At 42.6% G+C, this 13,674-nt stretch overlaps 1 protein-coding gene across 3 annotated transcripts; it reads right to left on the reverse strand.

Moving 5' to 3' along the window:
- Nucleotides 1-5,735: 5,735 nt before the first annotated feature.
- Nucleotides 5,736-9,263, reverse strand: LOC109410315 (zinc finger protein 84). Of its 3 annotated transcripts, none has more exons than XM_062844802.1 (4): nt 8,924-9,263; nt 7,669-7,773; nt 7,481-7,597; nt 5,736-7,413 (listed from the first exon to the last, which is right to left on the reverse strand). In XM_062844802.1, exons 3-4 carry the CDS (start codon nt 7,589-7,591, stop codon nt 5,821-5,823), a joined length of 1,704 nt encoding a protein of 567 aa, XP_062700786.1. In that variant the 5' UTR covers nt 7,592-7,597; nt 7,669-7,773; nt 8,924-9,263; the 3' UTR covers nt 5,736-5,820. The 3 variants fall into 3 exon arrangements, with proteins under 3 accessions (XP_062700786.1, XP_062700785.1, XP_062700784.1); XM_062844801.1 differs by having other exon boundaries at nt 7,844-9,263; XM_062844800.1 differs by lacking the exon at nt 7,669-7,773 and having other exon boundaries at nt 8,924-9,262.
- Nucleotides 9,264-13,674: the final 4,411 nt, after the last annotated feature.

A 13,674-nucleotide genomic window follows, 5' to 3' on the forward strand; every position in this document is an offset into this window, starting at 1 on the left:
AGCGAAGCTATTAAGTGCCCATTCAATCGATTCTAAAGTTATGATACTCCGAGCCGAAGCTAAAGAATCATAATTACAAGAAAAGACATCAGGTTCATCCGAAGATGTAATATCTACACATCCAGGGAAGTGTGTACTGAATAGACATTCCAAAACTTCCTAATCAGAGGATGTGAAATCACCATTTGGCAAACGAAGTTCGTTCACTTGAAAATCCTTAGATTTTGCAAGGATTTTGTTCAATCGACTGGCTTCACTCTGACTGGAAACATTTGTACAAAGGTTTTTCCAGCCAGATCGTTCAGCAGACCGGAGAGCTTTCCTGTAGGCCTTGCGAGCCGACCTAAAAGCCTCCGAACCAGCCGAACGTCGTCTGTTCCAACTCTTTCTACATTGTTTCCTGGGTTTCGCCAGATCAGAGTTCCACCAAGGGGTTCCTCTTGTGGTCTTCACAGACCGCAGAGGACAAGCTTCTTCAAAAGCTTCCATGATGAAGGGCGTTGCAGTATCAACGGCATAATCTAAATCACTTGGAGTGTCAATGGATGGTGAGTATCCATGAAATTTGGCCGCAACCAAATCAGTAAAAAGATCCCAGTTTGTTGACCGGGGGTTCCTGAAACGCAAAGTTTGCGAAGTAACATTCACATGTTTAAACAAGATGTAACGATGGTCAGATAAAGATTCTTCATCTGACACATGCCAATTGGTCAACTCGTGACTAATTCTGCTTGATGCAAAGCGTTATATCTAACACTTCCTCTCTAGCAGATACCATGAAGGTTGGGCGGTTGCCTATGTTAAGTAATGCAAGATCTGTACTACTTTAGTACTCCATCAAACTGGAGCCTCTCAAGTTAATGTCTGAGCTGCCCCAGATGATATAGTGAGCATTAGCATCACTGCCAACAATTAGCGGAAGGCCTTTTGAAGTGCAGTATGCGATAACTTGTTAAAAAGCATCCGTAGGGGATGGTTCATCATGCGGTAAGTACACAGAACAATAGACGTATTTCCTGTAGAGGTTTCCAACAGATACATCAATTGTGATAGCACATACATCGCTGGTGGTTAGTTCAGAGATGAGTGTAGCAACTATTGCGTTGTTGACAAGCACACAGGCTCGAGGCATGACACGCGAGTTTGCCATTTCATGTTTACTGAAAGTAGCAAAAACCGGGTTCACAAGGTTTCCTAGTTAGAAATTTTTCCTTACGAAAGAAAGTAAGGTTCTTGTACCAAGGCCACTTGGGCTGTACCATTTTGCATAAGTCTGCAAAGATTGATCGTTGCTGTTCTTTTATGCTGAAGATTGATCTGAGCTATCCTAACCGTAGCCACTTCCCAAACTAGCCAAGATTAAACTCTTCGCAACAACAGCACAACAAATAACAGCAACAATAAAACCAAATCGGTACAGCGGCCGTTCGCTCGTTGCAAACCCGCTCGTTGCAACGCGTTTTAGTTGCAAGTTCGCTAATTGCAAAATTTGACACGTGTTTGCAATTAAAAAGCAATCAAGTGTCAAATTTGTGCTGTCAGTCATGCTGGCAGTGCATTTCGATGCACTTTAGTGTCAAAGTGACGTTGCAATTAGCGAATGGCATTCGCTCGTTGCAAAGTAAACATTTTGCAACGAGCGAACGGCAACTGTATGTTACGTTTGTAATATAGTTGATACGTTGTAAAGTAGATTTAAGAATTTTCCATGAATTGCATTCTCCAATTCATGGAAAATTCTTCGATTGTTGCATGGAGTGTGTTACGTTTGTAAATTGTTGTGAACATTTTGTCAGTTTATTTTGTATGTTATACTATGGTTTGTACATCTGTCCCTGAATTTTAATGTGCATTTGAAGTGCTCCAAACATTTTAGGAGTGATCCAGTACAAAACACGCAAGCCGTCCCCTAACACGGACATCAAATTGTTGTTGCTCGAATCGAGATGCCCCATTAGGATTAGTTTTCCTAGACAAAACCAAGCTATGAACACAGCAACAAATGCTATGAACTAGAAGGCAAACTGCCAACTAAAATACAATTCCAGGATGACTGATGGACCCGAGCCAATAAATGAAACCTCGTCATCCTGTGATCGGAAGATGTTATCCATCTGGATATTGTGTATTCAGTTCAAAGTTGGATTATCCCGACTCTTTGTGAAACTGTTCGGAACAGTCGTCGAATATCGAGGGGGTTCTCGATGTATTCTATAGAAATCGATCAATCAGCAAATTGGTTTCGAGTACATCATTATTCCGAACATTCAGGTCTTCAAGAACTTCAAACATAGGTAATTATCTTGGTTATTATGTAAATTGCCTTTACTACACCTTATTTTAGAGAATACAAAACATTTATCGCGGAAAAAATATTCTCATAAATTTATTCATTGATAAACATTGCATCTGAACACCCCCTGACTTCCGCGCCAAAAAGCTGGCGGCTTGGCTGCCGGCAACAGCTGATCAAAGAATCAGTTGGCGCCCGATCAGCTGTCCTTGTTTCACCAATTGAATGTTTTTAGATACGCGTTTGCGCGCGAAATCTTTCTCGCTCATTTTTGCTGTCAAATCCGTCAGCGACCGTTCACCGACCGTTTGAAACGTCGACTGTTTCAAACGGTCGTGAACAGTTTGGAACTGGACGGTCAATAACAGGGCAATTTATGTTATGTGTTGCATGTTTGTGTTTTGTGCATTTTTAATGTTCCATTTTATATTGCGTATCTAAGTTCCCAGACGTGGGGCCCGATACGGAAAATAAAATGTGCATTTGTAATGTTCCAATGTATTCGTTATATTTTACTTTTCGTATCCCACTAGCTTCAAAATGTGGGGCTCGATGCGGAAAATAAAATGCGCATTTGTAGGGTTCTTTTAGCAGTTGTCTACATTGTGGTACCCATTGGGAGCACAATGCATTTGTAGTTTAGTTTATTGCCACATTGGCGCCCAACGTGGGGTGCCAATGTGGCAATAAAAAAGGATTTGGCTCTTCCATCTCTTAATAAAAGGACAAGGAGTTACATTTGTGATTTTATTTTCTGTTCGTCTAACAATGTAACAAAAAAAAAAGTTTTGCGAAACACTACAAATGCATTGTGCTCCCGATGGGTACCACAATGTAGACAACTGCTAAAAGAACCCTACAAATGCGCATTTTATTTTCCGCATCGAGCCCCACATTTTGAAGCTAGTGGGATACGAAAAGTAAAATATAACGAATACATTGGAACCTTACAAATGCACATTTTATTTTCCGTATCGGGCCCCACGTCTGGGAACTTAGATACGCAATATAAAATGGAACATTACAAATGCACAAAACACAAACATGCAACACATAACATAAATTGCCCTGTTACCCAGATGGATAACATCTTCCGATCACAGGATGACGAGGTTTCATTTATTGGTTCGGGTCCATCAGTCATCCTGGAATTGTATTTTAGTTGGCAGTTTTCCTTTTAGTTCACATCATTTGTTGCTGTGTTCATAGCTTGGTTTTGTCTAGGAAAACTAACTAATAAACTGACAAAATGTTCACAACAATTTACAAACGTAACATGTATCGATTGGAAAACGCCAAAGGCGAGGATACACGAAGTACAGTGTAAATCGCATAATGCGAAACCATATAGGTGAAAATTTAAACTAATTAACAACATCTTCATAATCCCGCCCTTATTTATGCCGTTTTTCTTTATTATCCAGTTCCAACCTGGGTTGGAACTGGATCAGATCACAGTTTCAACCCCAACCCAACTTCGGTTTCGCTTGTACTAAAGTTTGTTTGACGTTGTTTGTTTACACATTTTCCGCCAATCCAGTTCCAACCCAGGTTAAAAAAGAAAAACGGCATTAGCCTGAGACTAAAGAAGGGCAGCTGATTGTCTCGGAGAAACACAAGGTCCACTGCACCATTGCTCCGGTTAGCGCTGTAAGGGCTACATACTGTGGAGGGCGCCCTGGTACTCCACAGGCTTCGTTAGCGGTTAGGTTTTTATTAGACCCCCCTAGCCATTCATTCCTAGGCACGGTAAGCATGAAGCCGCATCACACCATGAATTAGGGGTCACCTGTTGGTGGATTCTTACCACCGGAACAGGCGGTCCGTAGTGTTATTCTTAGCCAATTGAGACAATCGCTACCGACACTACTCAGCTATCTAGGCTGATCGAGAAAAGAAGTTAATATTGATGGTCAACTTCATACAGACTTCGTACAGCCTGGAAAAAATCTTCAAGAACCTTGATCTTGTTCCGGATTTACAGCCGAGGGCCCATAACCTCTTGGAAGGCAAGTGTGGATTTAAACCGGGCAAGTAAAACTGAGACTAACAATATAACGTCTTTAATAGTTGAAGGTTTGAATCAGAATGAAGAACTTATTGAACACTACAAATGTCTTCAAAAACAAATAATTGCTGCAATTGAACAATCTCAAGTTGTTTATACGATGGCACTATCCAACAGTACGATCCTCCGGGTCAGGCTGTTCAAAGTCAAAAGTTTGCCTAACGAAGGGAACTTAACCTAAGCGGTGGATACTCGGAAGAAAATACCCCCAAATCAGTAACAAAGTTTGAAAACGATGTACAATCAATGGTGTAGTGTTTGATTATACGTCGTTTTCAAAATTTGTTACTGAAATCTACTAGCTGATTCTAGAGTTGATTAGTTATCAAAACTAGGAATTTAACACTCACCTGACGGCTGCCTCGTACGCTCCAGCGATCACTTGTCCGTCTTGCTGGACTTCAGAACCTTCAGCTTCACGGGCTCTAAGTGCTGCCGTAGTTGCGATCAGTTTATCATGGTCATGCTTGGCCGCCATCGTTGACTTCCGAAGTCTCTACAAAGCGTGCTAGAGGTCCTTGCTGTTGTTCGACTTCGACGACGACGCAAAATCAAAGATGGAGTGAAAGTGTTGCGCAGTCACCTCCATTGCAGAAAGCACATCTTTGCCCTTGTAGAAGTTCCTCATCAACCACGCTCTATTCATGACCTCAACCGACACGCGAGCTGGGCAGGAATTGGAGTTCCCAACGCTGGCACTTGAAAGACAGAGACACGATCAATGCTTCAGTGAGCTTTTCGCTCTTCGAAGGAAACACGGCGGGAATCGAACCCGCGCTCTTCAGCACGATGCGACTAAATGCTTGGTGACACTAGCCGCACGACCAGGAAGCCACGCGCAAAGCTACCTCTTTCTGTCTCGGGTCTCCTTAGAGGAGACCTAGCCAGCTTGATTCATGCGAAGGGGTTAACCTCACCATCACCGCTTCTTATTACTGTATGTATTTAGTTTGTTGATGTTCCGGCTAATTTTGGAATCCCACGAGTAGCACGGTTCAAGACGCCAAAGCCCTGCATTAACGCGGTAAGGGACAAACTACTGTGAGAGGTGCCCATGCCCAGGTGCCAAACAGGTTCCGTAACGTTTGAGCATATTTTTTACCCCCACGATCACTCATTCTTCGCGCTTTGAACTCTTTGTTTAGTCGCCCCGCAGCCTGTAGGCCAAGTTGCAGGCCTCACTTCACTCCAGTTTATCCTCATCCGTTGCGAGCTCTTAGGCAGAATGTGGGGAGTCCTGCAATTGCTGGGAACGTGCAGCTCAGGCCAGCAGCTGGTGGTCGTTGTCATCGACTGACCTGAAACCCTAAAAAACGATGATTTAACTTTTAAAGGAGTCTTCATAACTATGATCGTAATATCTGAGACAATGTATAAACCGAAACCTGTTGTATTTTTTGGTTTCTCGCAAGTCCTGTCCTGTTCTAGTATCCAACTTGCTCAGAATCCCTTCGCAGTTCTAATGCCTTTTGCTACTTATCCCGTGCGTATTCCTCAGGTGGCGTCTCAACGCTCTCGCGCTGTGCCAGGGTTTGAGGCATATTTTACACGTAAAAGCAGTTGGATCCTGATGGTATTTGTAATGATCAACGAGTTCCGATGGCCGACACATTCGTTTCTTGCAGCAAGTTACAACCACCAATTTTGCGTGTTCGGCCGTCGAATGCTTCTGTAAGGCTCGATACGAGTCATACTGTTTCTGGCATGTATCACATTGGAGGTTGAAATTGTCCGCGAGTATCTTATCAATAACGTCGTCATCAGTTGGTGTAACTGGTTCTCCGTGTTGTTCAGCGTGACGCATAGCAGCCGGCCTGGTGCGAAACTTTTGCTCACATACTGGACAGGGATATTTTTTTTTGCCCCCTGGCGTGTGCATCCATTGCATGTGTCCTATCAGTGCTGGCCAGCTGGGACATATTCTCGTACATTCGGTACACTTGAAGCGCTCCGGATTGATATGGTGTAGTATGTGGGCAACGAATTGCGAGTTTTCCCGGAACTTTCGGTTGCAACAAAGTCCCGTTCTGAGCATACTGTGTTTCTCTATGGAGTGCTTCTGCAAGTCCTTGAATCGCGAGTATCGCTCTGAGCACATGTCGCAATCCAGTTTTCGGTTCTTCTCCACAAACATCTGGACTTGGGCTTTTTCCTTCGCCGTTAATTTCAAACTGTTTTTGAATTTCTTATTGTTTTGCCTACTAGCGTTAGCGTCTTCATCTTCTTCATCTTCGGAAGTGTTCATATGTTCTGAAGCATCACTTTTCTGCGCGCCGCTCGGTTCTTCGTCCACATCTTCCGTCCTCATTACGCTGAGTTCGATTTCCTCCTTAACACTCATGGGCTTATCTGGGTTCGCATTATGATCCATTCGCAGGTGCTTCTTGAGTGCATATCGAGTCATACACTGCTTGCTACAGTGCTCGCATTTGAATAGATCCGGATCCAGATGGTATTGGATGTGATTGACGAATCGACTTACATCGGAGAACTTGGCATTGCAGCACTCTACTGTTGCCGTCTTGTCGTGCTCCATCATGGAATGCCTTTGCAAAAGTTCGAAACTTTCGCTCCGTTCCGAGCAAATATCGCAGGTTAAGGACAAATTCCGTGACACGTATTCCTGAACCGCATCTTTTTCGCTTTTCCGCAGTCTTGGACGTTTTTTACCCCGCTTTTTTGAAGGTAGCGGCTTATCAGCTTCATTTTCATTCACACCTCCATCATCTTCGGCTTCTATGTTTTTGCTTTGCTGCTCTGAAGGTTCCGGGGCCACATCAACTTGAGGATTTTCATACTTAATCGAATATATTTCGTTGTTTTCAACCACTGTGCTGTCGCCTACATGTTCCGCGGGAACTTCAAGTACGAAATCGTTCACTGTGCTGTCGCCTGCCTGTTCAGCGGGATGGCTTTCCTGTTTCAATCCTATCGACGCTGGATAGCACAAAGGACGAGCATGGAGCTTTCTCACTTCGCAATAGAACCGGTGGAAAGCTTCAATCTTTTGCCAACAAGGGAAGCAAAGCACACCCTGGAGGTATTGATCATCCTGCGAATAAGTTGATGTCCGGAAATTCACAAACAAAGGTGGACCACTACGCTAAATTAGTACTCACGCCGAACCAAAAGTGCTTGCACAGTGCGTTCTGGACCTCCCTATTGGTACCTATCACGACCACTAGACCACCGTCAAGAGTGGAGTTGGTGCACGTTAGACAATCCGACATAGCGATCTGTAACAGATAAAATGATAAACAATACGTTAGTACGATCAAAGTGAACGAAGAACTTGTATAATTATTACGTTTTGACGTAGGATACGTCTCCCCTTTCCATGCAGTTTGAAATTTTGGTTTACAAAGGAGACAGTTCAGAAATTCAGCTATGTCGGAGTGGTGGCTGGCTAGACCTAGAAGCAAGACAGATACAGCGAGATTAATTCTGTTATCGAAGTGTTGCTCAGAATTTCTCTTGATTACTCTGGATCACTCTGGTTTTCATCATCATTGGTGATTGCAATCGGACGTTCCTTCGGGCGATCATTTACTCTGGGGATAGAGTTGTTCAATTTCTACTGTGAGAAAAATTTTCTAAAATAGGTCGAATCTACATAGGAATCACAGCAAACTTAGGACCTATTCAAATCGAACGCCAGAAATGATCTGATTTGTCGTTGTGAGTTCATCGATGTTCGTGGCAAACGTCTTGACTCTTCGAATGAAGTTGGATGCTGCATTCACCTTTTGTTTCATGCTGTGCCTGTGCGCCGAGTTGTAGTTCAAAAACTGACTGGATCCTTGACTTCCTTGGACATATATAGAGTATCCACGTGCCTGCCACACGCAGAAAGTCCTCATAGAACACCAGGCAGAGAAGCAGACTTTGCCCCGGTTAAAGCATTATGCCAAGAAGAATAACCACTGTTTTTACTGTCTGATAAGTATTTCGGACCTGTAGCAGGTCTAGAAACAGGATAAGTCCTTCGTTTTCCACCTTCACCGTGAACTGGATTCTTGTGTGGTATTGGTTAAGATGTTTACATACTCTTTCAGCACTCGAGTTTTAAATTCGATTCTCGTTATCATTGCTGTGTCTAGAAGCGTTTCCATTACCAGATCTACGATCGTGGGCGATAGTGGATTATCTGAACACCTGTTGATAGTACTGCCTTCTATACCGGAAGAACTCGGTCACCTGCTCCAAGAGCATGTCCAGGTTAGTTGTTATCAACCGCAGGGTTCTGAGGTATACCGAATCCCCTACAATCTGTACTATCTCAAATCAACCCTGTGTATCGTGACACTAGTTTCCGGGCAAAACCTGGTTGTGCTTGGTTGTAGTACTGCTGTAGATGCATTCGTTGGCATTCCTACCTGTGCTGATTCGCCGCGTTTCAGACGAATGTATACCAAGATGTATACAGCTTCACCACCGTTTCAAAAACTTCTTCGTCAAGAAACGAGTTTTTTTTTTAACTTTCTGCATTTGTAAAGGTATGTCCGATTCTGATAATTTACCCTATAACGAGGAACAACAAACTGATGCTACATTACATTTACCTGTTTTGGCTTTAATTTTCCGACTATTCGGAAGTATTGTCTTGTTTAGAAAACTGCACTTCAAACAATATTCGCGATTATAAATTGTAACGGTAGCTACATGATTTGAAATTCGAAAAGAAATCACACAAAATTAATATTTTGAGCTGAAAGAAATTTTGTATCCACTCAGGTCCAAGCTCAGGCAAAATCTGGCAAAACAAACAAGAGCAGTGATGCCAAATAGGGCAGTGCATGAAATTATCTCCTTCTCTTTCACTCTTACAGAAATTTTGTAAACAACAAGGCCACGAAACGTCAAAATCCCATACAAAATCAAAACAGTGCAGTGCCCTATTGCCAAACTTTGCCTCCAAATTTTATTCTGAAATTTCCAAAGGGGTGGCCAAGTACAGCAGACGTTCGCTTGTTGCAATGCTTTTTAGTTGCAAGTCCACGAACTGCAAAAAATAAGGCAATCCACGAGACAGATGTGATCAGCTGATTTTTTTTGTTTACCATGGATTTTTGACATCCGATGATCGGGGTGACAGTTGAACACAAAGAAATTCGTTAAGCACCGACTACACTTGACGCAATTTCGTTAAGTTGTACTCACACTGTGTTTACCCTTTGGGTTTCACCCCCTGTTGGGTATCTCAGCGCAGCGGACAAGAACAACCGACCAGACAATTAATTATCACCCCGGGATTGATGACTTCTTGAAAATAACTACACGGATTTCGGTTCCGTCGACGTCTATTTACAATCTCGGTCAAGTACGGACTAAATAATAATACACAACAAGCAATCGTGTCAGCTGTTACGCTTCGTCATTTAACTTCTACACATGCATACACTCGCCATTTGTCATCAATTTACCAAGGGGCTAACACGTTTAAATAATGTATACCCGAATAAAAAATACAGTAGAAAAACCGAACGTTGTATTGTAACAGTACTATTTAAAACCATATTTTTACAATAGACACCACTGTAAAAATAAAAATACAAAAACAATAAGATGTAGTGTAGACACCCATACCGTGAATTGTAAATAAGATTTTTACAATATACTATACGGGTTGTTAAGTATCGTAACAATATAAAAAAATATTTTTCTCCATATATATTTTTTTGCAAAACCATACATTTTATTGTTAATGAATTGTTTAAAATACTGATACGTGGGTTTAAATATACCGTACATTGTATGGTACATGAAAGGTTTCAAACAATAAAACGTACCGTAAATAAATTGTTTTTAATTGTAATTTCACTACTGATTATACATTTAATCAAATGGTTTTGGAATGGTTCTCTTTTGTTATGTTGTATTGTTTTACATTACATAAACCATATATTGTTATATTATCTTGACATTTTCCTCCTGTTAATGGAATCTTAGGCTTATTAGATTTATTAGAATGCGCTTTGGGAATTCTCCAGAGCGTTTTGGGTGGAGCGGACCTGGTGTGATGGTTAGAACACTTGACTATCACGCCGAGGACCTGGGATCGAATCCCACTCCCGACAAACTCGCAAAATGTGAGTTCTTCCTTCGGAAGGGAAGTAAAGCGTGGGTCCCGAGATGAACTAGCCAAGGGCTAAAAATCTCGTTAATACAGATAAAAAAAGAGCGTTTTGGATAACCCTTCATATATAGGATCGCCCACGTCTAAGTCTGAGTAGTCTCTGATTGCATTAACAGTTGAAGCTTGGTCTCCCATGCCCCACCAGCCAGATAACCGGGTTTTGCAAACTAAGCATTATTTGTGGCAACACTTTGAGCGGCATGATGGAACTATGCCGAGCGCGCTAAGTGTTATTAGACCACTAATGTAGTTGCATGAAGTGGGTGACGAGATACATAACTATCATTACAGCGTGCTTAACCGTTATTGCAATATTGAGGCACCAGTTTGACTAAAGTTTGAAATACATAACAACTCATGAGATAACTGTCAAGTTTGATTCAAATATAAGTTAGGTTAAAAAGCGAACCCACAGACGAACCTATATTAGAAGTCATTTCAGTGTTCAGTCCAGTCCATATATTAAAGATGGCTCTACGTCAAAGATAAAGTTTGTCAATCGCATTTGATTCGATTGTGGTCGAAGGCTTGGTCGAAGGCAAGTTCACATGAGAGAAGAGGAGAAAACTCCCCTAAATGCAAATACAGAAAGAATAGTGTTGAACTCATCCACTGATTTACGGTAATCTGACCCGAGATCTGACCTGCATCTTTCCGGGTTGGCCTACATTCGTATTTCTCTCATCGCACTCTACACACCTAGCCCGCCATATCTCTTGGACCCCTGCTTGGATCTGCAGTTCTTAGGACATCTGGTTTACCACTGATTTAAACATATGTTATTGACTTTAAATTGATGTTTCAACGCAGAGAACAGACATTTAAGCTCGAACAAGAATACGTCGAAATCGTGTGTAAAGGATTTAAGTGTACCTCAACGCCACCAACGGGGACTGCCCCACACATAAAGTCGGTTTGACCCCACGAAGGCAGTGTTCATCGTTAAAATACACTAGCCCACAAAGCGACACGAGCGCCAAACGGCCAAAAACGTCGAGCACTGAAAACAAATTTGACAACACAACAATGTAAGTGATGAGACGCTAGCGCCGCGCAACGGGAGCATAACCACATACTCTGATATGACCGTTACAAAGTTTTACACAAGGCAGAAAGCGAAGATAGACGTCTGTTCTCTGTGGTTTCAACTTATTCACTTTTTTCTCTTTCCTTTCCTTTGCATAAAAAAAGTCACAAACATCAACAAAACAAAGCACGGAAAAAATCTTAAACTGAATAAATAATTAAAAATTCACGGAAAAATTATGTTTCGGAAAAGTGAATGGTTCAAACGTAAGAAAAACAGTATAATATATTGGTACATAAAAATCCAATGTAAATGTATAGTATAGCGAACCATTTCATTACAATACACTTTATTGTAGCTGGTACAATGTATGGTGCAGGAATGGTTTTCACCATACACCCTATGGTTAGTTTTTATCCGGGTAACCTTTCCAGGGGGCTGTCACTACTCTACTCCAACACTCCTCCTTAGTGCAGCCACCATACTATTGTCAACTCGTAAACTCCTCCTAACTCAAAGCTCATCTTGTAACATGCTACTGTAGATAGTACAGACCACCACTCTTTTTACCTACAGCAAGCACCGTCGCTCCATCCATAATACGGAAGTCTTTCTGGCCAAAGACAACAGTATAACCGGCTTCTGTGATCCGACTGACAGATAGCACTTTCCTGGATATTGCGCGCAAACCCCAAAATTTTATTCCCACCTTTGGGTTTCCGCGCCGAAGACTCAGCGCCAGATTCGGCGACAAAGAGACATGACAGCAGTCGCCGGACAGTTAGTAATCCTGATATTTGACGGCGGTCATCCGTTAGTTGTGAGAGTGGATTGTTTTCATGCAAATAGAGCATTTCGCTAAAAACGCACGTGTATTAGGTAAATATTGACAGATTTCTTGCTGTGTTAGTGTGGTACTTAGCGGTTTGCTGTATCGCGGAAGCCATCGCTGGAAGAAAACGTCATGAAATTCAACGAAGCATCGAAAATTTTCAGTGAAAAAAGCAATATTTCAGGCACGTAAAGAAGTTCTTTCAGTTTGATATCCACTTTCTCACCATTCATCCCAATTGTGGCAATGCTTCCTTTTTCGCTTCCCTTTGCTCTCACTGTTTTTCCGTCTGCTAACAACACTTCTTTAACACATGGATTCCACCAACCGAGATCATCTGTCGAGTTGGTCATGTGCATCGTACATCCGGTATCAACAATCCATCCTCCTGTGTTAGACTCGCAACTTCCAGTAGTCATCGTGAAGCATACTCCACGACCATCACCTTTGCTTTCCGGATGCGGCTGCCTTACAGTTGTCATAATTGCTTCATCTTGCTTCTCTAACCTTGCTTTCACCTCCTCTAACAAAACGGGACAATTTCTTTGGAAATGACCTTCACGCCCACAGTAGTAGCACTTCCGAACAAAATTCTTCCGGTTTTCGCCTTCCACTGCAGATTTCATGGCTTTTTCGGGAGCGCTCTTCTCAAATTGCTCTTCACTTCTTCTTTGCCAGTCATCCAAAAGTTTCCCTTTAACGTAGTCCAATTTGAGATCGTCTTCCGGGCGGCCTTCCAAAGCGGTCACAAGCGGGTTGTACGATTCCGGAAGACTGGACAGTAGAATCGCTACAACCAGATGTTCCTTGGGCGACTCGCCCATTCTAGCCAGGCGATGGACCAACTCCGAGGCTTCCGTCAAATGGTCCGACATGCTATCGCCTTCCTTCAGCCGCATCGAACAAAGTCGCCGTAGAACATGGATCTTGTTCGATAGCGATCCCCGCTCATGGTAGCTTCTGAGCTTCTCCCACATATCCTTCGCCGTTGCAGCTTCCATAATGTGAACCAAGTGACTGTCGTCAAGCGCCAAACCAATCATCGCTCGTGCCTTCTCATCTTTTCTATTCCAGGCTGTTGTCACTTCCTCTGGATCTGGCATCTGTCATCAATTTACCAAGGGGCTAACACGTTTAAATAATGCATAACCTTTCCAGGGGGCTGTCACTACTCTACTCCAACACCCCCATCACGAAAAGTCGTCATGGATTGCCTTATACAACCTCGGTACTATCACACGGATATTACGACGCTGACTGGGCGGATAATCGTGACGACAGGAAGTCCCATAGTGGTTCTACGTTCAAGATCAACGGA

Source organism: Aedes albopictus, chromosome 1, assembly GCF_035046485.1.
Source record: "Aedes albopictus strain Foshan chromosome 1, AalbF5, whole genome shotgun sequence".
NCBI lineage: Eukaryota > Metazoa > Arthropoda > Insecta > Diptera > Culicidae > Aedes > Aedes albopictus.

What these genes read in the sequence shown, in the direction of transcription:
- LOC109410315 (XM_062844802.1), bottom strand. Translation starts at nt 7,591, where the DNA reads ATGTCGGATTGTCTAACGTGCACCAACTCCACTCTTGACGGTGGTCTA. An exon ending in GCAAGCACTTTTGGTTCGGC is followed by an intron (nt 7,414 to 7,480) that starts GTGAGTACTAAT and finishes ACTTATTCGCAG; the next exon opens with GATGATCAATACCTCCAGGG.